The following is a 26,004-nucleotide window of genomic DNA, read 5'->3' as shown; positions in this document are numbered from 1 at the left end:
ATCCAACTATTCTAATTTAATTTAATTTTAATTTGACATTCTAATCCTAATGGTTCATGATCAAATAATGAGCTTTGATTGTTTGTCAGGAAAATAATCAAAATGATCAAAATGTTCTCATTACAATTCTATACATTTATTGATAAATGCCAAGTTTTGCATGGAAACAGCCGTACACAATTTTCTGTCGTACGCTCATTTTATAAATGAGGCCCTATCACTTGGGAATGGAAGTAAGATCTCTAGTGTCTAGCCAGTCGTGCAGCAGTAATCAGACGGACTCCAGACAGTGCCTTTGAATATGCTTTAATCACAGCCTGGAGGATCTCAGACCAATTTCAGACAGAACAAAAGAGTTCAACAGTTTCTATAGAATAAGTTTATAGTAAATGTGACATGATTCATTACATAATTTTTTAATATGATTGGTTCTTCATATGTATAATTCTCTGTTACTAGGTAAAAACAAATCTGGATTCATTGATACTTCAGCTTGTTTCTAGGGTCATGAGGTTAAATAAAATATATATTTTCAGACAGCCATTTAGTTTTGTTTCCTCTTTTGTTATATTCAGACACACTCTGGTTAGTGGGGGTATTTGGTGACTCGGGGGACATTTAGTTTTTAAAAGCATATAAATGTTAATCCTGCAAGAAAAAAGGAATATTTGTTATGATTAATTAAAAAAAATTCCTTTGCTATATATATATATATATATATACACACACACAAACACACACACACACACACACACACACACAGTATATATGAGTATCACAGTTCAGCGTGCAGAAAATTATTTGATCAGTCTGAATTGATTAATTGATTAGTTGTCCATTCATTCCTCTTCAGAGAAACTCCGTCTTCTTATACATCTTTATAGTCATTAGCTGCCGCAGTAATCTTTGAACCTGTTGAAACATATAGATTCTGATTTTTTTATTTTTTATTTGATGCAACAGTTTAAGTCTATGTTGTGTACAGCAACATAAATGTGGCAAAATGCACAGCTTAATAAATATGTAAAAAACTTTCATAGCCCGAAAGAGTCGCATGTTATGAGCAAGTGAGGTTGAGGTGTTATGTCAATGTTCTTTAGATATGTTTGATTGTTCTTAAGAGCTTTTCTATAGCATACACCCCTTTATTTAAAAGCAAATGCTACAACATAAATGATGTATACAGTAGATTTATGTGTGCAAATGAATATTAGACATGAATATGAGTTGTTTGGGTGAAACACACACCTTTAGCTTTGCTCCTGATGATGGTCATGATCACTGCTGCAGTCATGATGACGAGACCAACAGCAATGAAGGTGAAAAAGCAGATGTAGAATGAAGATACTCCTTCCTTATAAAAATCCAAGACTGCAGGAAGATATTGAAGCGAACAAAATCATTAGAAAAATCATGAATTTCACGTTTAAAAACACATGTGGTCAAATGTACATCAACACATGTGAGAAACATACTTTGCAAATGGGAAACATGGATTTAGAACAATTCCCATGTGAAATTTATGTGATCACATGGGGAAACATGGGAAATGTATGTGTTTTTCTGTAAGAGAATGAATTTACATTTACACAATAATTGTGTATTTCGAAGAGCCTGCATCCAACATGTATAGGCATTACAATAGCTCTGATGAAAATGTAATTTGTATCTTGTGTTTTACCAGATGGATTGTATAGTTGTCACTGTAATTGATGTGCACATATATTGTGATAATGTTCATCAAAAAAAAGTTCTTACTGTAATAACCAAAATTATGCGTAACAGCAAATCTGCTGACTTACTTTGCTTCTCGTAATCTGGTGTTCTCATGTCTGGAGGTTGAGCTTCAATAAAACAAAGAGAAACTATTTTTTACAATTACTGAACATGAAATCGTGCCCATACTAGCATGCCACTGTATTACTGCCATTAATCAATTTGAAGGAAACCTCATTAATCACTACAGGTGAAAAAAATCTATCATTTTAAAGTATTTAGATTACATTGACATATGTTGAGGTGTCAAAATCGAAAATGCCAGAAAAACAGAGCATTAAGATTTATAATACTTTTGAAATGGTAATTTGTAGCATGTTTTACCAGATGGGCTGTAGGTGTATGTCTCACTGCGATGGTTCACCACAGAATTAATCTCGTGCACACAGGTGAAGGAAACAGGTGAGCTCACTTTCACATCAAACACACACTTTTCATTTGAATAACACAGTGGGATCTTCAAGCTGTAGCTGTGTTCACCCTCCACTGACAGCTGGAAAGAGCTCTCAATGAACCTCCTGCCAAATGAACACATCACCATCACATGCTCTCTGTCCTGCATCTGCCTGAACACTGTGATGTTGGGTACTGGGGCATCTGAAATCACATTGACAGACATGCTTATTAATTCCAAACTGTGGCCTAAACTGACAGTCAATAGGAAACTAAAACGGTTTAAAAACATTATACTGCATATTTATTTATTTAAATGTTGACTAATTAGAAGGAAATGAAACATACCTTGGATGCGCCAATATGACGCTGTGATATTTGAGGGAAAAAAAAAAAAAAAAAAACAGAAGAAATTTAACAAAAAACTGTTGTTTTAACATCCAGTTCTTACAATAATAGCAACAACAACAGTGTGAATCTGCTGACTTGCTCTACACTGGGTAATACAGTTTCCTCCAGGACATTCTTAAAAAAAAAAGGTTCTTTATTGACATTGATGAGTCCATGAAGAACCTTTAACATCCATGGAACCTTTCCATTTGACAAAAGATTCTTTATAGTGAGAAAGACAAAAAAAAAATGGTTCTTCAGTTTATGGCATCGCTGTGAAACCCTCTCCTTTGGAACCTTTATTTTTAAGAGTGTAGGGGGTTTGATCTTCAATAATAATAATAAAAAATAACATTACTTTGAACAGCTTAATTTATAAACATGAAATAATGAACCCATACTAATATACAACTGTATTACTGCCATTAAACCTCAAACCTTAAAGCTGTACTTATTTAATTGTACTAAATCTTATGTCTATAAACAGTATATACAAACAACCCACACAAACACACACGTTTTTCTAAAATGTGTGTGTGTATGCATGCATGTATGTATGTATGTATGTATATGTGAATATTAAGAATGCTGGTGCACACACAAAAGACTAAAAACTGGCTTTGATTCATTCTGTAAGATACATTGAGCAGACCAGCTGCATTTGCTGAGTTGTAAAATGTATTCATATAGCAGGACTGGTGTTTGAAGCACGTGTTTAAACGTGACAATTTTATTGGCTGATGACAGTACGTGATGTCACTACCAGTGCGACCATGATTATAAGACAGCATCAACTTCTTTGTCTTCAGGAGACAGAAATGCCATGGGAGGAGCTCGTTTGACTCCTCGAGCAAGCTGGATGTGCTCATTTGATGCATTTGTTAGACTACTGAAAATGACTGGTGAAAAGCTTTGTTCTTCTGTGATTCTCACCTGAGGTATAGTAGCTTCAACGTTTGTACGAGCATGTTCAGCACGATGCAATCGTGGCAGCAGACTGATTGATCAGAGTGATTAGAATCTAGTTTTTAAACGAAGCATGTTCAGCTCTCGAGGGAGCTTTTTGATGCAGTCACTATGCTTGACTTGGGGGTGAATTGAGCGTCTGCAACCTGCAGTTTGGGTCCCGCAGCCGCCATAGGGGCAAGGTGGGATTGATTGCGGCAGTTGTAGGCAGAGCATGGGAGGAGTCTGATGGTAAGTCCTTTCCCTTTCAGACTCTTCCTGCTAGATCTATTTCATGTTGATTTCCAATCTGGTTGATTAAAGTGGAATGTTTAATTCTGAGGAATTGGATGCAGAGTGAGTTGAGGCAGATGTATTAATAAATCTGCCCCCTTTTGCTGTCCGCACACAGTTGAAGGTTGTACAATCTCCTGAGGCAGACCTGGCCATCCGTGGCACATAGCAGACAGCCAGTGAAATGTCAGAGCTATGAGTCTCAGGCAGCAGCTTCCAGGAGATATGTCCCTCCCTTGCAGTTTGTGAGGGTATTAATCCCCTCTCCAGCCTGAAAAATGCTGAAGTTGGGTTTTGCCTTCATGGACCTACATGATAGGCAGAGTATTGACTGTTGATGTTAATGACAAAAAGTATTTTACTAAATATGTTCTGCCTTCTGATAGATTCAAGAAAAAAAACGAAAACAAAAAAACTATTTGACACATCTAGTCTTGATATGGTTAAATTTTTGAGTTGAGGATGTTTGCCTTTCAAAATAGTGTCCTCAATTTTGTGAACATATTGGCTGATGTTATAATCCAGGTATCACTACCTATATCAGACTAGATGGTGTTTAAGGTGAAGCTGCCTCCCCCAGAGACTGGGGTCCCTTAAGCCGGAAGCTCCTTTTGGGTATCATTGGGTTGAAGCTGCCTCCCCCAAATATTGGGGTTTTTCTCTCCAAGCAAGAAGCTCACCTATAGGAGGCAGTAGTGTAATGGTTAGAGAGTCTGACTTGTAACCCAGAGGTTGTGGGTTCGAGTCTCAGTACCTGCAGAAAATGTAGGTTGGACTACATCTGCAAGTTTAGTGAATGAACAGTTCTCTCTTCCAGTCTCACTACCCACAGCTGAGGTGCCTTTGATCAAGGCACCTAACCCCCAATCGCTCCACGGGTGCCACAGCAAAAATGGCTGCCCACTGCATGTCGAGCTCTTCCAATTCTTAGAATCCAATAGGAATGGCTTTTTTGCCCAAGTTTGCAAACCCTTTTTTTGTTGCAGGGCACTTTCGGGGTTGCTGGAGTCTTGAGATCAAGGTTAGATGGTGTAGATAGTGCAAAGTAGAACCCCCCTCCCCCTACTGGGATTTCTTTCAGTGAGGGTCCTCCACCCCCTGTGAGAGAGCTTGATGTGATTCCTGGAATCCCATTTCTGAAACAGGTATGTGTAGTGGTGTAACTCCCCTTAATTAGCGAGTCTTCAAGGTTTAGTGTGGAGAAGAACCCTTCCCCATTATGGGATTTCTATTAGTGTGGGATCCTCCGCACCCAGAGTAAGCTGAGGCTAATCTCTAGAACCTGACAAGAAGTGGTATCTCGCCCAGTCCATCCATGGCCTGAGTTGGGAAATTTTGTGACTCCAGCATCTAAGTCCGTTGAGTCCTTATTTAAGTGCCTAGTCACAGTCAATCAATCCCTTCAGCATGGCGTAGTGAGTATTTGTTCCCCATAGCACCTTGTCAGTGTGAGTTCCCATTCGAATGGGAATGTTTCAGTTACAAATGTAACCATGGTTCCCTGAGAAGGGGAGCGAGACACTACATCTCCTTGCCATGCCTTGGACTTGCGTCTCCTTTAGACAAAGAAGTTGATGACGTGTACTACAGGTGCCCTCTTATACCCGCGGTCGCACCAGTAGTGACATCACGGACTGTCAATGGCCAGTGACATTACCGCATTTAAACACATGCTTCAGACACTGGTCATGCTGATGTTCCCAATAGTATCTTGTCAGACACAGTGTCTGACATTTTTTCTTTAATAGCCAAAATTATGCATCAATACAACACTATAAATCTGCTGTCTTACTTGCTGTTTGGTAATACGGTCTCCTCCTGAAGGGGCTTTGAGCTTCATTAAGATAAAGAAAGACACACAGTTTTATTTTTACAGTTTGTAGAGCTGAATTTAAGACCATTAAACCATCACAAGGAATATTTAGAAACTAAATGAAAACTAATTGGAAGGAAATAAGTTGATGTGCCAGTGTGGTGTTAGTTATGTTTATTCATTTAAAACAAACAAACTAAATAAATAATAAAATTCATCTTACTTTAATATCTAAAATTATGCATCAATTTGGTCACGTTCACACAACAGCAGAATACGGTTGTCAATCCTGTATTTTAGTTCTTAATGCAGTTCTTAATTCTATAACCAAACTCACACCCGCAAATTTTCAGGACTCACAACCGCATTCTTGGAATGTTCGCGCTGTGTGAACGGAACCGTACTGGACAACTAGTCTGTCACGTCATACAGTGCGAGAGAGCCGCTCTGCTAAGGTGTTTTGTGTGTGGTTTCGCTTTCGGTAATTTACTGTGACAGAGATGTGAGCTGTGTGTCATCTGAAGGTGTTAGATTCAGTCACTGTTATCCACTGGAGCGGCTCTCATCAGTTTTGTGTTTCTTTTCATGTCATGCGCGAGACGTCGCAAAGGACATGACACGCGAGTGCAATGGTTTAAAGACTCCGGCTAGTGTGTGTTTTACATGCTGCTGTTGGTTAATGAAGTTTTGATGGATGAACTCGTGGTTCAATTAGTCTCATGTCATGTCAAAAGTGATAATACTTTTAAGTTTTATGGATGTCGCCTTTAATATTACATTGGTCACTGTCATTATGGTTACTATTAAGAGAATACGGGCTTGACTCTCATTGCACGTTCATACAGACAGTGTTCCAGACGCTACTGTAAGTTGCTGTGTGAACAAGACATTTCAAGACTCACACCTCTAAGCAAATGTGGTTGTCAATCCCAAAAACTGACAGTGTGAACATGGCCTATAACACTATAAATCTGTTGGCTTACTTGTCATCTGGTAGTACGGTCTCCTCCTGTATGGGGCTTGAGCTTCATAAAGATAAAGAGAGACACAATGTTTTATTTATTTATTTATTTTTGCAGTTTAAAGAGCTGAATTTATGACCATTAAACTATTACAAGGAAAATTTAGAGACTATGATAACTAATAAGAAGGAAATAAGTTGATGTGCCAGTGTGGTGTTAGTAATAAAAAAAGGCAATCTTGCTTTAATACCCAAATTGATACATCAATACAACACTATAAATCTGTTGGCTTACTTGGCATCTGGTAATACCGTCTCCTCCATGGGGCTTGAGCTTCATTAAGATGAAGAGAGAAACATAATTTTATTATTACTGTTTTTTTGTTTTGTTTTTTATTTTTTTACAGTTTGAAGAGCTGAATTTTATGACCATTAAACCATTGCAAGGAAAATTTAGAAAATAAATGATAACTAATAAGAAGGAAATAAGTTGATGTGTCAGTGTGATGTTAGTACTGTAATGTTCATTCATTTAAAATAAATAAATAATAAAATCCATTTTACTTTAATACCCATAATTATGCATCAATACAATACTATAAATCTGTTGGCTTACTTGTCATCTGGTAGTACGGTCTCCTCCTGTATGGGGCTTGAGCTTCATTAAGATAAAGAGAGACACAATTTATTATAAGTTTTATTTATTTATTTTTGCAGTTTAAAGAGCTGAATTTATGATCATTAAAGGTGCTAAAGAAGATGTTTTGTTTTATACATTTTTGCAATATTACTTGAAACTGTCTTTACTAACTGATAAAAGACTATTTATTAGGTGCACTGAAAGGAATAATATTAATATACATCATCTGTGCATGAGGTAGGGCCTTAAAAACATCAGCCAATCGTTTACGCGATCATCGCGTAAACGATTGGCCCTCTGGCTTGTCAATCACTGCCGTGACGTTCCTTGTGAGAGACGTGCGCGGCTGCGCGCTCCAGTAACTTTCCACACTCCACAGGCGCCGCATGCAATGTTTTTGTCAGGAGACAGGAATAACAACTGCAGATTATGAGTTACCTGCGGTGAGTCCGACATAATGAATCCAAAATACACGACACAGCGAATGCCGGTGGTAAACACTCGTATTCCACTACTCGTGCACGAGTTTTGGGAGACGTTCCTTTGAAACGAGCTGTGAAGGAGGGGGGGCTGTTCTTACGCATGCGCTCATTTCAAAAACTCAGTAACAGTCTTTGGATTCTCAGTCAACGAAAAAATCCTCTCTATCACCTTTAAACTATTACAAGGAAAATTTAGAGACTATGACAACTAATAAGAAGGAAATAAGTTGATGTACCAGTGTGATGTTAGTAATGTTCATTTATTTGAAATGAAATAAATAAATAATAAAATTCATGTTACTTTAATACCCATAATTATGCATCAATACAACACTGTAAATCTGTTGGCTTACTTGTCATCTGGTAATACGGTCTCCTCCATGGGGCTTGAGCTTCATTAAGATAAAGAGAGAAACATAATTTTATTATCATTGTTTTTTTTGTGATTTTTTTTTTTGGTTTTTTTTTGTAATTTTCCCAGTTTGAAGAGCTGAATTTACGACCATTAAACCATTGCAAGGAAAATTTAGAAACTAAATGATAAATAATAAGAAGGACATAAGTTGATGCATCAGTATCTGTAATAAATAAAATAAAATTCATCTTACACCCATAATTATGCATCAGTACAACACTATAAATCTGGCTTACTTGGCATCTGGTAAATCCATCTCCTCCATGGGGTTTGGGCTTCATTAAGATGAAGAGAGAAACAGAATTTTATTATTACTGTTTTTTTGTTTTGTTTTTTTACAGTTTGAAGAGCTGAATTTTATGACCATTAAACCATTGCAAGGAAAATTTTGAAAATAAATGATAACTAGAGATGCTCCGATCAGCATTTTTGGGGCCGATCACCGATTACTGATCACCAAGATCATGATCTGCCGATTGCCGATCACTGCCGATCACAGAATGGCAGGGGAATGGGAATCTTTTATCTATATTCTAGCAGAGTTTGCACCATTTGTAGAAATGAAACTAACTCTAAATTAACTGTTTTGAGAAAAAAAAAAACACTGTAGAAATAGGCTAGAGTCAAGATCTTGAAGAACCACCAAGTGTTTATTTTAGAAAATGAGATAACTTAAGGCTATTGTAGGCCATCTTTCCCAAATAAGGCAGAGTAACATAAAATTATTCCAAACAAAGAGGGGTTAGGCAGACCAACACACATCAGATCAGCTTAATGGGATGTAGCCTCTTAAAACACTGATTACATTTAATAATTAGCAGCTATATGTAAAACTTGTTACACCAAAACTGGCTACTGCCACAAAGGACAAAACTATGGCAAGTTTTTTTTTCTGTTATATATTATCACGTCGTTTAAATGCATCACTCACAGTCGGCTGGTTGAGGGATGGGGATGTTGTTGGCTTCGGCTGGTTTAGTTTCTCATACTCGGCATATTCAGTTGTATGGCGTGTTCTAAGATGCCTAATCATGTTAGTGGTGTTAAAATGACGTTGCTTGCTTTCACCTCGAGGGATTTCATCACGACATAAATTGCAAACGGCTAACTTTACGTCTTTATCGGACACTTTGAAAAACTTCCAGATGGGAGAACTCATGTTGCCACTGACAAGCTCCGCTCTGCTGTTGTGTACCTGTGCGCCGTGCATGCACGTGTGAAAAAGTTGCGCGAGTAATTTACGTCACGTGATCGGCTTTTTTGATCGGCACTTTTGGGGTTCAAAAGGGGATCAAGCTATTTTTAGCCAATATCGGCTGATCATGATCGGTGGCCGATCAATCGGAGCATCACTAATGATAACTAACAAGAAGGAAATAAGTTGATGTGCCAGTGTGATGTTAGTAGCCTACTGTAATGTTCATTCATTTAAAATAAATAAATAATAAAATCCATTTTACTTTATTACCCATAATTATGCATCAGTACAACACTATAAATCTGGCTTACTTGGCATCTGGTAATACGGTCTCCTCCATGGGGTTTGAGCTTCATTAAGATAAAGAGAGAAACATAATTTTATTTTTTTTATTTTTACAGTTTGAAGAGCTGAATTTATGAACATTAAACTATTACAAGGAAAATTGAGAAACTAAATGATAACTAATAAGAAGGAAACAGGTTTATGCACCAGTGTGCTGTTAGTAATGTACATTAATTAAAAATAAATAAATAAAATAAAATTCATCATGCTTTAATACCCATAATTATGCATCAGTACAACACTATAAATCTGTTGGCTTACTTGTCATCTGGTAATACGGTCTCCTCCTGTATGGGGCTTGAGCTTCATAAAGATAAAGAGAGACACAATGTTTTATTTATTTATTTTTACAGTTTAAAGAGCTGAATTTATGACCATTAAACTATTACAAGGAAAATTTAGAGACTATGATAACTAATAAGAAGGAAATAATTTGATGTGCCAGTGTGCTGTTAGTAATAAAAAAAAAAAAGGCAATCTTGCTTTAATACCCAAATTTATACATCAATACAACACTATAAATCTGCTGGCTTACTTGGCATCTGGTAATACCGTCTCCTCCATGGGGTTTGGGCTTCATTAAGATGAAGAGAGAAACAGAATTTTATTATTACTGTTTTTTTGTTTTGTTTTTTTACAATTTGAAGAGCTGAATTTTATGACCATTAAACCAATGCAAGGAAAATTTTGAAAATAAATGATAACTAGAGATGCTCCGATCAGCATTTTTGGGGCCAATCACCGATTAATGATCACCAAGATCATGATCTGCCGATTGCCGATCACTGCCGATCACAGAATGGCAGGGGAATGGGAATCTTTTATCTATAATCTAGCAGAGTTTGCACCATTTGTAGAAATGAAACTAACTCTAAATTAACTGTATTGAGAAAAAAAAAACTGTAGAAATAGGCTAGAGTCAAGATCTTGAAGAACCACCAAGTGTTTATTTTAGAAAATGAGATAACTTAAGGCTATTGTAGGCCATCTTTCCCAAATAAGGCAGAGTAACATAAAATTATTCCAAACAAAGAGGGGTTAGGCAGACCAACACACATCAGATCAGCTTAATGGGATGTAGCCTCTTAAAACACTGATTACATTTAATAATTGGCAGCTATATGTAAAACTTGTTACACCAAAAAGGACAAAACTATGGCAAGTTTTTTTTTCTGTTATATATTATCACGTCGTTTAAATGCATCACTCACAGTCGGCTGGTTGAGGGATGGGGATGTTGTTGGCTTCAGCTGGTTTAGTTTCTCATACTCGGCATATTCAGTTGTATGGCGTGTTCTAAGATGCCTGATCATGTTAGTGGTGTTAAAATGACGTTGCTTGCTTTCACCTCGAGGGATTTCATCACGACATAAATTGCAAACGGCTAACTTTACGTCTTTATCGGACACTTTGAAAAACTTCCAGATGGGAGAACTCATGTTGCCACTGACAAGCTCCGCTCTGCTGTTGTGTACCTGTGCGCCGTGCATGCACGTGTGAAAAAGTCGCGCGAGTAATTTACGTCACGTGATCGGCTTTTTTGATCGGCACTTTTGGGGTTCAAAAGGGGATCAAGCTATTTTTAGCCAATATCGGCTGATCATGATCGGTGGCCGATCAATCGGAGCATCACTAATGATAACTAACAAGAAGGAAATAAGTTGATGTGCCAGTGTGATGTTAGTAGCCTACTGTAATGTTCATTCATTTAAAATAAATAAATAATAAAATCCATTTTACTTTATTACCCATAATTATGCATCAGTACAACACTATAAATCTGGCTTACTTGGCATCTGGTAATACGGTCTCCTCCAAGGGGTTTGAGCTTCATTAAGATAAAGAGAGAAACATAATTTTTATTTTTTTTATTTTTACAGTTTGAAGAGCTGAATTTATGAACATTAAACTATTACAAGGAAAATTGAGAAACTAAATGATAACTAATAAGAAGGAAACAGGTTTATGCACCAGTGTGCTGTTAGTAATGTACATTAATTAAAAATAAATAAATAAAATAAAATTAATCTTGCTTTAATACCCATAATTATGCATCAATACAACACTATAAATCTGCTGGCTTACTTGTCATCTGGTAATACCGTCTCCTCCATGGGGTTTGAGCTTCATTAAGATGAAGAGAGAAACATAGTTTTATTATTACTGTTTTTTTGTTTTGTTTTTTGTTTTTTTTTACAGTTTGAAGAGCTGAATTTTATGACCCTTAAACCATTGCAAGGAAAATTTAGAAACTAAGGGTGCGTTCACACTTGTAGTTTGGTTTGTTTGGTTCATTTTGTCCTGACCAAAAAACAAAACAAAAAACATTTAGTCCTGGTCTGATTAGCGTTTAGATTAGCAATTTTAACACCGAACCAAAAGATAACGAACCTAAAGGCATAGGGATACATTCATAACCTGATTGGTCAGATTTTATGACGTATTGCTTATTTTGAGACGGAACGTACCGAACATCCAAAAGAATGCTGTATGCTGAGGTAAATGCGCTTGTTGTTTGTGTGTAGCCTGCATGTGATGGTATTTTGGCCAGCTGGGAATTCGTGAAGAGTTTATAAAATGTGTAAAGGAGTCAAAACAGCGGCGAGAGTCCCTCCGTCACACACACAAACAATCCGCTGCGTGGAGACACGTGTCTGATGCCTGTGATGGGCAAACTCACTACTATGACGAAAAAAATATGCTCACACAAATCTTGCTTTAATACCCAAATTTATACATCAATACAACACTGTAAATCTGTTGGCTTACTTGTCATCTGGTAATACGGTCTCCACCTGTATGGGGCTTGAGCTTCATAAAGATAAGGAGAGAGATAATGTTTTATTTATTTATTTTTGCAGTTTAAAGAGCTGAATTTATGACCATTAAACTATTACAAGGAAAATTTAGAGACTGTGATAACTAATAAGAAGGAAGGAAGTTGATGTGCCAGTGTGATGTTAGTAATGTTCGTTTATTTAAAATGAAATAAATAAATAATAAAATTCATCTTGCTTTAATACCCATAATTATGCATCAGTACAACACTATAAATCTGCTGGCTTACTTGTCATCTGGTAATACGGTCTCCTCCTGTAGGGGGCTTGAGCTTCATTAAGATGAAGATAGAAACATAATTTTATTATTATTGTTTTTTTTTTTTGTTTTTTTTTTAATTTTCACAGTTTGAAGAGCTGAATTTATGAAAAATTCAGAAACTAAATGATATAAGAAGGACATAAGTTGATGCGCCAGTATCTGTAATAAATAAAATAAAATTCATCTTACACCCATAATTATGCATCAATACAACACTATAAATCTGGCTTACTTGGCATCTGGTAATACGGTCTCCTCCATGGGGTTTGAGCTTCATTAAGATAAAGAGAGAAACATAATTTTATTTTTTTATTTTTACAGTTTGAAGAGCTCAATTTATGAACATTAAACTATTACAAGGAAAATTGAGAAACTAAATGATAACTAATAAGAAGGAAACAGGTTTATGCACCAGTGTGCTGTTAGTAATGTACATTAATTAAAAATAAATAAAATTCATCTTGCTTTAATACAGGGGCGTAGGAGCCATTATACGTGGGGGGGACACGTCCCCCCCACATTTCAAAATCTAAGTTTTGTCCCCCTCACTATTTCCCAATGTCAGATTTTGTTTTGCATTGCCTGCCTATCTCTGCCGATTTCAGAGTCTCCAAATTAATCCATTCTGCAACTTTTAAATGCACAATTAAATTTTTAAAAACGAAATTATAGGCTTAAGTGCAGGTTCCAAGAGTTGGTCGTTTTGTCGCTATGGTTACACACACACACACACACACACACACACACACATACACACACACCGTAAATTGCGCTCTTTTATATGGCAAAAGTGGGAGACATAGAGCAAAGTAAGTAGACTAGCACCAATTAAGTTTTCGTGCACTATATTCAAAGTCATCTGAAGCCATTCCATAGCTTCATGTGAGGGACAGAAGAAATATACATCGATAAGTTCACGGTCAGAAACTCGTCTTCCCTCCGCTACAGCTGTCAATCATTCAGCATTTAAACAGCGCGTCGCGTTCGGTAACGACAGTCAGCACGGTAAAACTCTCCAATATGATATATTCCCATTATAATACTTGATATGTAGATAAAGAGCTGTGGATTTGCATAAAATGACTTAATCTTGCTGGAGTTTATTGCTGTTTCTGAACGATGTCATCATACTGGCTACAGGATGTCTGTTAGATCGCACACAAGGACTACAGCACAATAACTGGAATTTAAAAATGAAAGAAACATATGATTAATAAACTGTTAGATACAGTCAGATGTACACAGTGATTCTCTTTGTACCAAGAACTTTTCAATGCGCAGCACAACTGCGCGCTCTGACTCGATATTGCTTCAAGCACATCATTCTGCACCCGGGATGCGCATTAGCGGTTTTTTGCTGTTGTTTTGAAGCGTTTCATATTATCATGCCCTGTGTCTCAATCAGCTCCCTAGCTCCCTAGGTCGTAAATCAGTATATAATGAAAGTGAATGTGGCTGATACCCTGATCAGTGCCCTGACTACTGAACTAGGGAGCTGATTGAGACACACGCATGGTTTTGCACACTGAAAGATTATTAATAGCCTATTTTGTTCTGTCGTATCTATAGCTTGTTGCCCCATTAAAAAGCTGCACAATACATTTAAAATAAGCGTCTTTTAATGTTACATTAATATAAATACATATAATTATTTACATATAAATCTAATTTCATAATACAAATAGTAATTTTAAACTTTTTATTAACATTTGGATTTATAAAATTACTGTGCAAAGTTTTTAGGTTTTTTGATGAATTATATACTCGCCTAGTTTACTTATTTATTTATTGGTCAGCTTATGAATATATTTTTATTCATTTGTTATTTTTCTCTATAATGAGATGTTGTGTTTAGTGCATTCTGGATTGGTTAACAAATCAAAGATACAGGCTCCCACTAATAAATTAATTCAACCTCTTTTGCTACATATTTTTAATGGTTTAAATGTGTATTCTACATGTTTGACCACTTATGAACTATCATTTAGCCTACTATATGTTGTGTACATGACTAATGTGCCCTACCATCACCAATAAATAAATTACTTTTAGAGCACAAAATTGTTTACAAGAGAACAAATTTCTTTATTGATCTAGTCATGTAATTTTGCTCTCAGAATACACCAGATTTATGCATTTAAATTTAAAATGTACAAAATTTTCCTCCGGGGGGGCATATATATATATATATATATATAAAAATCCGGGGAATTTCCCCCGAACCCCCCTGGCATTTACTGTCCCCCCCAGGTTCAAAATCACTCCTACGCCCCTGCTTTAATACCCATAATTATGCATCAATACAACACTATAAATCTGCTGGCTTACTTGTCATCTGGTAATACCGTCTCCTCCATGGGGTTTGAGCTTCATTAAGATGAAGAGAGAAACATAATTTTTATTGCTATTGTTTTTTTATTATTATTATTTTAACAGTTTGAAGAGCTGAATTTATGACCATTAAACCATTGCAAGGAAAATTTAGAAACTAAATGATAACTAATAAGAAGGACATAAGTTGATGAGCCAGTATATGTAATAAATAAAATAAAATTCATCTTACACCCGTAATTATGCATCAGTACAACACTATAAATCTGGCTTACTTGGCATCTGGTAATACCGTCTCCTCCATGGGGTTTGAGCTTCATTAAGATAAAGAGAGAAACATAATTTTTTATTTTTTTATTTTTACAGTTTGAAGAGCTCAATTTATGACAATTAAACCATTACAAGGAAAATTGAGAAACTAAATGATAACTAATAAGAAGGAAACAGGTTGATGCACCAGTGTGCTGTTAATAATGTACATTAATTAAAAATAAATAAATAAAATAATATTCATCTTGCTTTAATACCCAAATTGATACATCAATACAACACTATAATAAATCTGCTGGCTTACTTGTCATCTGGTAATACCGTCTCCTCCATGGGGTTTGAGCTTCATTAAGATGAAGAGAGAAACATAATTTTATTATTACTGTTTTTTTGTTTTGTTTTTTGTTTTTTTACAGTTTGAAGAGCTGAATTTATGACCATTAAACCATTGCAAGGAAAATTTAGAAAATAAATGATAACTAATAAGAAGGAAATAAGTTGATGTGCCAGTGTGATGTTAGTACTGTAATGTTCATTCATTTAAAATAAATAAATAAAAAAATCCATTTTACTTTCATACCCATAATTATGCATCAATACAACACTGTAAATCTGTTGGCTTACTTGTCATCTGGTAATACGGTCTCCACCTGTATGGGGCTTGAGCTTCATAAAGATAAAGAGAGAGATAATGTTTTATTTATTTATTTTTGCAGTTTAAAGAGCTGAATTTATGACCATTAAACTATTACAAGGAAAATTTAGAGACTATGATAACTAATAAGAAGGAAGTAAGTTGATGTGCCAGTGTGATGTTATTGTACATTTATTTAAAATGAAATAAATAAATAATAAAATTCATCTTGCTTTAATACCCATAATTATGCATCAATACAACACTATAAATCTGTTGGCTTACTTGTCATCTGGTAATACGGTCTCCTCCTGTAGGGGGCTTCAGCTTCATTAAGATAAAGAGTGAAACATAATTTAATTATTTCTTTCATGTCTAGTTTAGTCATATTCTGATTGGTTCATTGTCTTGTTGTGTTTCTGAGTTCTGTTCTGTCATTGGTTCCCTTGTTCCTTGTGTCGCTTGCCCATTGGTTGTCTTAGTCAAGAGTCAAGAGTTGGTCAGGTCATGTCAAGTCAAGTCAAGTCTGCTCATCATTAAGTTCACTTATGTCCAAGTCAAGTGGCTGCTTTGTTTGTTTGTCACTTTATTTCAATAAACTGCACATGAGTTCATCAACTTGCCTTCAGTTGAAATGATTGTTACAGAATACACAACCTACAATAAGGACCCAGTAGTTTCTCGCCTCGTGAATCTTCGTCATGCGCGAGACGTCGCAAAGGATGTGACACGCGAGTGCAACAGTTTAAAGACTCCGGCTAGTGTGTGTTTTACATGCTGCTGTTGGTTAATGTAGTTTTGATGGATGAACTCGCGGTTCAATCAGTCTCGTGTCGTCAAAAGTGATAATACTTTTAAGTTTTATGGATGTCGCCTTTAATATTACATTGGTCACTGTCATTATGGTTACTATTAAGAGAATACGGGCTTGACTCTCGTTGCACGTTCATACAGACAGTGTTCCAGACGCTACTGTAAGTTGCTGTGTGAACAAGACATTTCAAGACTCACACCTCTAAGCAAATGTGGTTGTCAATCCCAAAAACTGACAGTGTGAACATGGCCTATAACACTATAAATCTGTTGGCTTACTTGTCATCTGGTAGTACGGTCTCCTCCTGTATGGGGCTTGAGCTTCATAAAGATAAAGAGAGACACAATGTTTTATTTATTTATTTATTTTTGCAGTTTAAAGAGCTGAATTTATGACCATTAAACTATTACAAGGAAAATTTAGAGACTATGATAACTAATAAGAAGGAAATAAGTTGATGTGCCAGTGTGGTGTTAGTAATAAAAAAGGCAATCTTGCTTTAATACCCAAATTGATACATCAATACAACACTATAAATCTGGCTTACTTGGCATCTGGTAATACCGTCTCCTCCATGGGGTTTCGGCTTCATTAAGATGAAGAGAGAAACATAATTTTATTATTACTGTTTTTTTGTTTTGTTTTTTGTTTTTTACAGTTTGAAGAGCTGAATTTTATGACCATTAAACCATTGCAAGGAAAATTTTGAAAATAAATGATAACTAATAAGAAGAAAATAAGTTGATGTGCCAGTGTGATGTTAGTACTGTAATGTTCATTCATTTAAAATAAATAAATAATAAAATCCATTTTACTTTAATACCCATAATTATGCATCAATACAACACTATAAATCTGGCTTACTTGGCATCTGGTAATACGGTCTCCTCCAAGGGGTTTGAGCTTCATTAAGATAAAGAGAGAAACATAATTTTATTTTTTTATTTTTACAGTTTGAAGAGCTGAATTTATGAACATTAAACTATTACAAGGAAAATTGAGAAACTAAATGATAACTAATAAAAAGGAAACAAGTTGATGCACCAGTGTGCTGTTAATAATGTACATTCATTAAAAATAAATAAATAAAATAAAATTCATCTTGCTTAATAACTAAAATTATGCATCAGTACAACACTATAAATCTGCTGGCTTACTTGTCATCTGGTAATACCGTCTCCTCCATGGGGTTTGAGCTTCATTAAGATAAAGAGAAAAACATAATTTTATTATTATTGTTTTATTTTTTATTTTTTATTTTAACAGTTTGAAGAGCTGAATTTATGACCATTAAACCATTGCAAGTAAAATTTAGAAAATAAATGATAACTAATAAGAAGGAAATAAGTTGATGTGCCAGTGTGATGTTAGTAATGTTCATTCATTTAAAATTAAATAAATAAATAAATAATAAAATTCATCTTACTTTAATACCCATAATTATGCATCAATACAACACTATAAATCTTCTGGCTTACTTGTCATCTGGTAATACGGTGTCCTCCATGGGGTTTGAGCTTCATTAATATATTTTATTTTTAGAGTTTGAAGAGCTGAATTTATGACCATTAAAGCATTACAGAGAAAATTGAGAAACTAAATGATAACTAATAAGAAAGAAATAAGTTGATGCACCAGTGTGCTGTTAGTAATGTACATTAATTAAAAATAAATAAATAAAATAAATTTCATCTTGCTTTAATACCTGAAATTATTCATCAATACAACACTGTAAATCTGTTGGCTTACTTGTCATCTGGTAATACCGTCTCCTCCATGGGGTTTGGGCTTCATTAAGGTAGAGAGAAACATAGTTTCATTTTTATATATATATATATATATATATATATATATATATATATATATATATATATATATATATATATATTACAGTTTGAAAAGCTTTTATGAACAAGCTTTTAGAATTTATGACCATTAAACCATTACAAGGACAATTTAGAAACTAAATGATAACTAATAAGAAGGAAATAAGTTGATGTGCCAGTGTGATGTTAGTAATGCTCATAAAATTAATCTTTCTGTAATACCCAAAATTATGCATCAATACAAACTATAAATCTGTTGGCTTACCTGTCATCTGGTAATACGGTCTCCTCCATGGGGTTTGAGCTTCATTAAGATAAAGAGAGACACAGTTTAATATGTTTTTGTACTTTTACAGTTTGAAGAGCTGAATTTAGTACCATTAAACTATTACAAGGAAAATTTAGAAACTAAATGAAAACTAATAGGAAGGAAATTAGACATAACTTTGATGTGCCAGTATGGTGCTAGTAATGTTCATTTATTTAAATAATAATAATAATAAGAGTCATCTTACTTTAATACCCAAAATTATGCATCAGTGAGGAAACTTTAGATACCCTAAAATACTAAACTAAATGTTAAGAAGGAACTGAGAAATACCTGTGATGTACAAAAATGTATTAATAAATAAATAAAAGTCATCTTACTTTAATACCCAAAATTGGTGTATGCATCAGTGCAAGAGTGCAAATCTGCTGACTTACTCTGCGTCTTGTAATGCAGTGTGCTCGTGTTTCTGGGTTGAACTTCAATGGAACAAAGAGAAACATGAACATAACATAAACAGTTGAACAGCTGAATGTCAAATATGTGATAATATATGAATATAATTATCTGCACACTTACTAGTGGTCCAATAACATGCTGCATTGTACCAGTACCGGCAGGGATTTGAAGATGCTATTGAATATAAAAAGAGACACAAAGTACTTTTACATTTTTTTTTATCAGCTTAGATGATTTCATGATCGGATAATAAGGTGCCTCATATCACTGTATTGAAACCGCATGACGTAGGAGTAGAGAAACCAAAATAGTTTTTGATGATGATGATGATAATTAACAGGATGGGAATAGGTGTGAAAGACTAATTAACAAACAAGGAAACTAACTAGGAAATCAGGCAGGAAAAACAGGAACAGAACACAGAAAACAAAACCAAAAACAGGCTGCACGTGACAATTATAAACTCAGCTTGAATGACTGACAGGCAAATTTCAAAATATATTTCAGCAAAGGTCTGTCCTGATGTTAAATTGCACTTTAAAATTCTATTTTTTAAATAGAACACTAGATTAAAGTCATTAGATGATGTGCCTGACATTGACAGGTAAACTGTAACGCACCAGGCATCAGATGACATCGGCAAAAAAAATGATTGACTGACACATTATATTACAATTATAAAAAATTATATATTGACTGAATATGTAAAATATTATATAAAATTAAATTAACAGAATACAGAATAAAGAATACTGACAGAAAAGTGAATAAATGAAATAGATTAAGGTTATTTGATAATGCACCTGTTAGTGAAGGTTGAGCTGTAGTGAGAGGCGGCTCTGTACAAAAACACAGCAAAAATTATATTGACTGCTATCCTTGTATTTTAAAATATTTTGAAATATTATATAGGAACACATGTAGAAACATGTATAGATTAAAGTCATTAGATGATGCACCTGTGTAGTACCATGCATCAGACGAATCTGTACAAACACACAGCAGAAATTGTATTAACTCCTGTCCTTAGAGTAGATACAGTACACAAAATCTGAGGCAAAAAATTTGATCCACTTACTGAAAGATGACCAAAGGACCAATAAAAGGACATAAAGCAGGTTCATCATGCTGTCTTTGATTAGAGAGCTACAGCTTTCTGAGACACACACCTGACAGTGACTGAATCTGACACTGACTTCCTCTGTCTTAACCAGAAATATGCAGAGTAAATGTGGGAAAGCAGAAGTGGCTTTCAAGACAAACATTAATTTTCTTTTTCCAGCTGCTGATGGATTTCCAAAATATTGCTGATTTTAAGAGAAAATTAATGGACCAAAGTAAACAGTATCATATCATTGAAATAAGTATGCAAGGTATCTGGATATAGCTCTTTGTTTTTACACAGTTTGTAGATGTTATGTGCACATTTGTTCTTTGTGGCGATCTGGACGTGCAGCTCTGAACCTTCAGCTCTGATCACAAAACCACAGGATCAGTTTTTTACACATGTGACATTTGTCCTTGGTCTCGAATATATTACACAACTGTCAAACTCTATTTCTCTATTTCTATAATATCTATTTAATGTAAAATTTTAGAACTCCTCATTTCTCTTTAATTGTAAGTTCACTTAGCTTTAAAATCAACTTTTTCTGCTTTGACATCAGCAATGCCATGTGTGCACTTTAGTAATCCACTGAATTTGTTTTAAGTGGGATCTCTGTGATTTACGGTCTCTGACACGCATACACTTTTAGGCAGAGGTGTCCAAACCTGCTCCTTTGCAGTTTTATTAGTTGAGGTCATTTCATAATATCCAGTGCTGTTATAAATGATTAAGTAACTAGTGAAACACACGTTAGCTTTGATTCTAAAAAGGTTTCTGGCCATTTCATCTGGAAATTTAGCTCAAGATCATCAGTGCATTCATAGGGAACTGAACCACACATAACCATGCTGCCTTAAATATATATATATATATAACACCATATACTATGTCAAGTCTCTTTGTGTGTTTCTCAACTTATAAGATATATAAGATATTTTAGTTTGAGGCCTTCACACCTTTGTCTGACAGAAAAATCTAAAGAAAGTGTTTTTTAAATAAAATCTGGACAGAATTTACTTCTTTAAAAAAAAATATTTTTAATGGATCATTAAGACATTGTTTAAGCATGATTATCAAATACAAACTCTTCAAAGACCAAGTTTCATATCTTGGAAAGAGGAAGTGTCTATTTAACTTTCATTCTGTAATAAAAAAAGGCTTTTCTACTCTCTACTTTTGAATGTGAAGCCTGTTTGTGTATATGCAAAAGTAAAATTACATGGCAAGATTAGCAAGATAAATATCACATTGCATGTTATTTATTAGTTTTGTTTAAAGGTAGGGTAGGCAGTTTCAGAAAGGCTAATAGCAAGCTAGCTTTGAAAGCACAAGATCCCACCCTCCCTTCAGAGCGTCTCCAAAGCCACGCCTCCTCAAAACACATGAACGCACACAGCAGAGTCTGCAAAGCGTCACGAGAGATGGCGTTAAATTACCTCATGTCTCAATGCACATAACATTAAACAACATAAACAACTTACAGAGCTCTGACTTGTACCACCTGACTGCTGCAGGTTCATTTTGACATTGATAATGTTGACATAGAAACACACAAATCTGAGTCTGAGGATGTAAGTAGCTCTGGGTAGTAAGTCACGGGTTGCCATCTCATATTTACGGTTAGGACATAGCGGGAATGCATTATAAGCTTGTAGTTTTGGTTAAGGAGGAACTATACAATTTTTTCTTTGTGGTTGTCTGGACATCTCTGAACCATCAGCTCTGACCACACAATCACAAGCTTACAGATGCACATTTAGGCACGTCTGTCTATCACGTGCAGCACACAAGTTCTGAAAAACCCTTATCTCTATTTATGTATGAGCTTTCAGAAATCCTTATGAAGGCAGCACACCACATAATGCATGGAGGATATCAAATAAAAGATAATATAATAATAGAAAAAAAAATCACTCAACTTTACTGCACATTTGGGTGGCAACAGGAATCTGACCAATTAAATAAAAACATACTATAGCATTTTTCTTTCTTTTTTTTTAGTTTGTTTTGAATGAAGAGTGTATGACAAATGTTTTTAAGCAAGATGAGCAGCCGCTCCCTTCCATCCAACCCATGCAAGGTTCTGCCACATATAAAATGAACATTAATAGATAATAGATAAAAGACTTTACTGAATAATTAATAAATTGTCAGTTGATCTCCTTTTCCTACATCTTTTTTTCCTCATCAGAAATACACAAAATGATTTAGACATCCATGTAGTCATTGTTTAAAGTGTCATGAAAGAACATATAAATACATCCATGGTTTGATTTTCTCTTTTAAATCAGTATTTTAAAAGTGTTAACAGCTTTATTCAGAGAGTTAGTCTGTGAAATGATTGTAACTTTTATTGTTAGAAAATAGTGATACAGATTATCACACTTTGAAGAAGTAAAACGGCATATTGCACAAAAGCTGAGCTCAGGAAGTGGCCATTATCATTGCTTCCTGTGGCACTGCATTGATTAACTTTGCAACCAAAATTTCTCCTTATTTACTCATTATACAGTCACGTGGATAAGAAAGTACATCATCTTTAAATTCTATGGGTTTATGTATCAGGAAAAAAAAAATCATAAAATTAAAAATAAAAATAAAAAGAATCATCTGGTCTTTAGCAGGTCTTAAAATTAGGTAAATACAACCTCAGATAAGCAACAACATGTGACATACACTGTCATTATTTAATTAACAAAAATAAAGACGAAATGGAGAAGCCTTGTGTGAAGAAACTAAGTACACCCCATTCAGAACCACCTTTCTCAGCAATAACTTAGTAGTCTGTTAAGTTAACTGAAATAATCATTTTCCAAATGACTTTGTTAGTCTCTCACATCGTTGTAGAGGAATTTCGGCCCACTCTTCTTTACAACGTTGCTTCACTTCATTGAGGTTTGTGGGCATTTGTTTATGCACAGCTCTCTTAAAGGATTAGTTCACTTCTGAATGAAAATTTCCTGAAAATTTACTCACCCCCATGTCATCCAAGATGTTCATGTCCTTCTTTCTTCAGTCGAAAAGAAATTAAGGTTTTTCATGAAAACATTCCAGGACTTCAATGGTCTCCAAACGGTTGAAGGTCAAAATGACAGTTTCAGTGCAGCTTCAAAGAGCTTTAAACGATACCAGACGAGGAATAAGGGTCTTATCTGGCAAAACGATCTGTCATTTTCTTAAAAAAAATTACAACTGTATATGCTTTATAAACACAAATTATCGCCTTGCAAGTGCTTCCACCATTACGCTTTCCGTATTCTTCAAAAAGCTTACGCCGTATATCCTACGCCTATTCTACTTACGGAAAAAACGGAACTGGCACCGCGTTCGTTCCGTAAGTTGAATAGGGCGTAGGATATACAGCGTAAGCTTTTTGAAGAATATGGAAAGCGGAAGCACTTCCAAGGTGATAATGTGTGTTATAAAGCATATACAGTTGTAACTTTTTTTAGAAAATGACAGATTATCTAGTGCTTCGCTAGATAAGACCCTTATTCCTCGTCTGGTATCGTTTAAAGCCGTTTGGAGCCCATTGAAATCCACTATAAGGATTGTTCAATTGTTAAAATTTTATTGCATTAATGAACCATTGCAGAAATTATTTAAGCATGATTATGAAATAAAAAATCAGTAAACCATAATTTTCCCATCTAGGAAAGAGGAAGTTTCTATACAACGTTCTTAATGTGAAAAAAAAAAAAAGTTGCAAGATTAGATAGAAAAGTAACATATAGCATGTTATTTAAGATATTCTCCTTCCATACTGTTACCCTACAGATGAAAGTCACATTATTTCACCATCTGTGAAATGCATTGCACTCATCAGTACTAAAGCACATATACTTCTGTCCCCTACTGGATGTAGACAGAAACTACATCTGTAATAAAACAGCTCAAAAGCATTTACATTTATTCATTTAGCAGTTCTTGTTCAAACAAACTACAAAAACAATTAAAAAAAATAAGCAAATAGGTGTGATAATGTATTAACAAATAGGGAACAAATACAAGGTGTTAATTGAATAATTCATATATTTAATTATTTTTTTTATTACATTAAAAGTTTTTTCTTCAAGTCTATTCTTCTCTCTTCAGAAAGTTTTTGATTATTTATTCATCCATGTAGTAACTGTTGGTATTGATGGGATCTGTCTTTACTAAAGTGTGCAAAGAGTTCAGGGTTAGTCTCAGTGTGGTGCTGTTATACTGAAGCTAAAGCCTGGGATGAGAAAAACTAATCCAAACTGTATAGATCAGGTGGATCTCCATGTCAGATATTTTAGATTCGACCCTGGCCTGGACTCTGAGTCCCTACCAGAAGATATCAGTCTTCTATCAGCCTGAGAGTTTGATTGAGTATGCCAGTGAAGAGCAGAAGCAGGAGAAGAAGTGATGATAATAAAACATTTATTGAATAATCTTAATTGCATATTTTAATGATCAGACTTTTTCCGAATGTCTCAATGCTTAGACTTCATCTATTTCGTCTGACCAGTGCAAATCCAACAAATATTATTATACTACACTGTAAAAAATGACCGTGATTTTAACAGTAAAAGACTGTAAAAATGCTGCGGTGAAAAACTGTTGATTGGTTTACAGAAAGTTTCCGTACTATATACGGTGAATAACTGTAATAGATCTAATGGTACATTTAATGTAATTTTACGGTAAAATACCGTTAAATTCACAGTTTTTGGAAGTGAAAAATAACAATTCATTGTAAAATTTACAGTGAAAAAACGTATATTGACATTCCCACAATTCCCTGCATGACACTTCACATTTTATATATTTTCGTTGAAATAACTCTGTTTCGTCTTAGTTTTTCTCATTTTTTTCTAATCAGTTATGTACATTAGGGTTTTATGTTACATCTAATGTTGTTAAATTAATGTTTATTGCATTTTTAAAATTTCATACATGTTACCATGATGGTGTTTAGTGTGTGTGTGAATGACACTGTGTGCACCTTCTATATATTAGTATTGTCCTCCTCAGCTTGTGGAAAAGCTGCTTGTGATGAACTTTGATTCATCATGTGACTCTCATCACCACTGTGTTTGGTGACTGTCAGTGTATTATAAAGGTACAAAACAGATATTAGTACTTCATTAGGTTGGTAAATTAACATTATATCAGTTAATGAAATACGTTATTTTACCGTAAATTTAACAGATTTAAAATGTAAAATTCACATGTAACTCCGTAAGTATGTTTACGGTTTGATGTCATTTTTACAGTATTGTTCTGGTAACCACAGCTGCCGGTATTTTTCCGTAGAAACAACGGGATTTTTTTTACAGTGTAAAGCAAAACAAAAGCAATGGAAAATGACTGCTTCACAACATTGTCCTGTGACTTTAAAACCTTGAAATGGAGACATTTTCTTATCTCTTCTCATGAAGACAAACATTCCTTCAAATCACACAATCATTAGATTAAACATCAATAGCACGCATTGCAAGAGCAAGGAAATAAGTAAAATAAAAAGTAATATAAAAGAGATACCAAATGTTTAGAGGTGTAACCATGGCAACTCC

The 26,004-nt window shown here is 34.7% G+C and overlaps 1 protein-coding gene across 50 annotated transcripts; it reads right to left on the bottom strand.

Annotated features, from left to right (window-relative positions):
• Positions 1-290: 290 nt before the first annotated feature.
• LOC125279928 (germ cell nuclear acidic protein-like) lies at positions 291-20,622 on the bottom strand. 50 transcript variants are annotated; one of them, XM_048210092.1, is made up of 36 exons: positions 20,432-20,558; positions 20,313-20,339; positions 20,157-20,192; positions 19,474-19,527; positions 19,332-19,373; positions 18,892-18,930; positions 18,550-18,588; positions 18,279-18,317; positions 17,958-17,996; positions 17,665-17,703; positions 17,348-17,386; positions 17,079-17,120; positions 16,272-16,313; positions 15,977-16,018; positions 15,657-15,695; positions 15,358-15,396; positions 15,080-15,118; positions 12,984-13,022; positions 12,720-12,761; positions 12,422-12,463; positions 11,738-11,776; positions 11,442-11,480; positions 10,188-10,226; positions 9,914-9,955; positions 9,619-9,657; positions 8,346-8,384; positions 8,048-8,086; positions 7,189-7,230; positions 6,868-6,906; positions 6,595-6,636; positions 5,591-5,632; positions 2,518-2,538; positions 2,101-2,373; positions 1,803-1,844; positions 1,249-1,371; positions 291-912 (listed from the first exon to the last, which is right to left on the bottom strand). In XM_048210092.1, exons 1-36 carry the CDS (start codon positions 20,478-20,480, stop codon positions 869-871), a joined length of 1,752 nt encoding a protein of 583 aa, XP_048066049.1. In that variant the 5' UTR covers positions 20,481-20,558; the 3' UTR covers positions 291-868. The 50 variants fall into 50 exon arrangements, with proteins under 50 accessions (XP_048066049.1, XP_048066055.1, XP_048066053.1 ...); XM_048210098.1 differs by lacking the exon at positions 15,358-15,396 and having other exon boundaries at positions 20,432-20,581; XM_048210096.1 differs by lacking the exon at positions 6,868-6,906.
• Positions 20,623-26,004: the final 5,382 nt, after the last annotated feature.

The sequence above is a fragment of the Megalobrama amblycephala genome, linkage group LG12 (genome assembly GCF_018812025.1).
Source record: "Megalobrama amblycephala isolate DHTTF-2021 linkage group LG12, ASM1881202v1, whole genome shotgun sequence".
NCBI lineage: Eukaryota > Metazoa > Chordata > Actinopteri > Cypriniformes > Xenocyprididae > Megalobrama > Megalobrama amblycephala.
The sequence above is the reverse complement of the archived record's forward strand: the minus strand, read 5'-3'. Positions and strand labels throughout refer to the sequence as shown.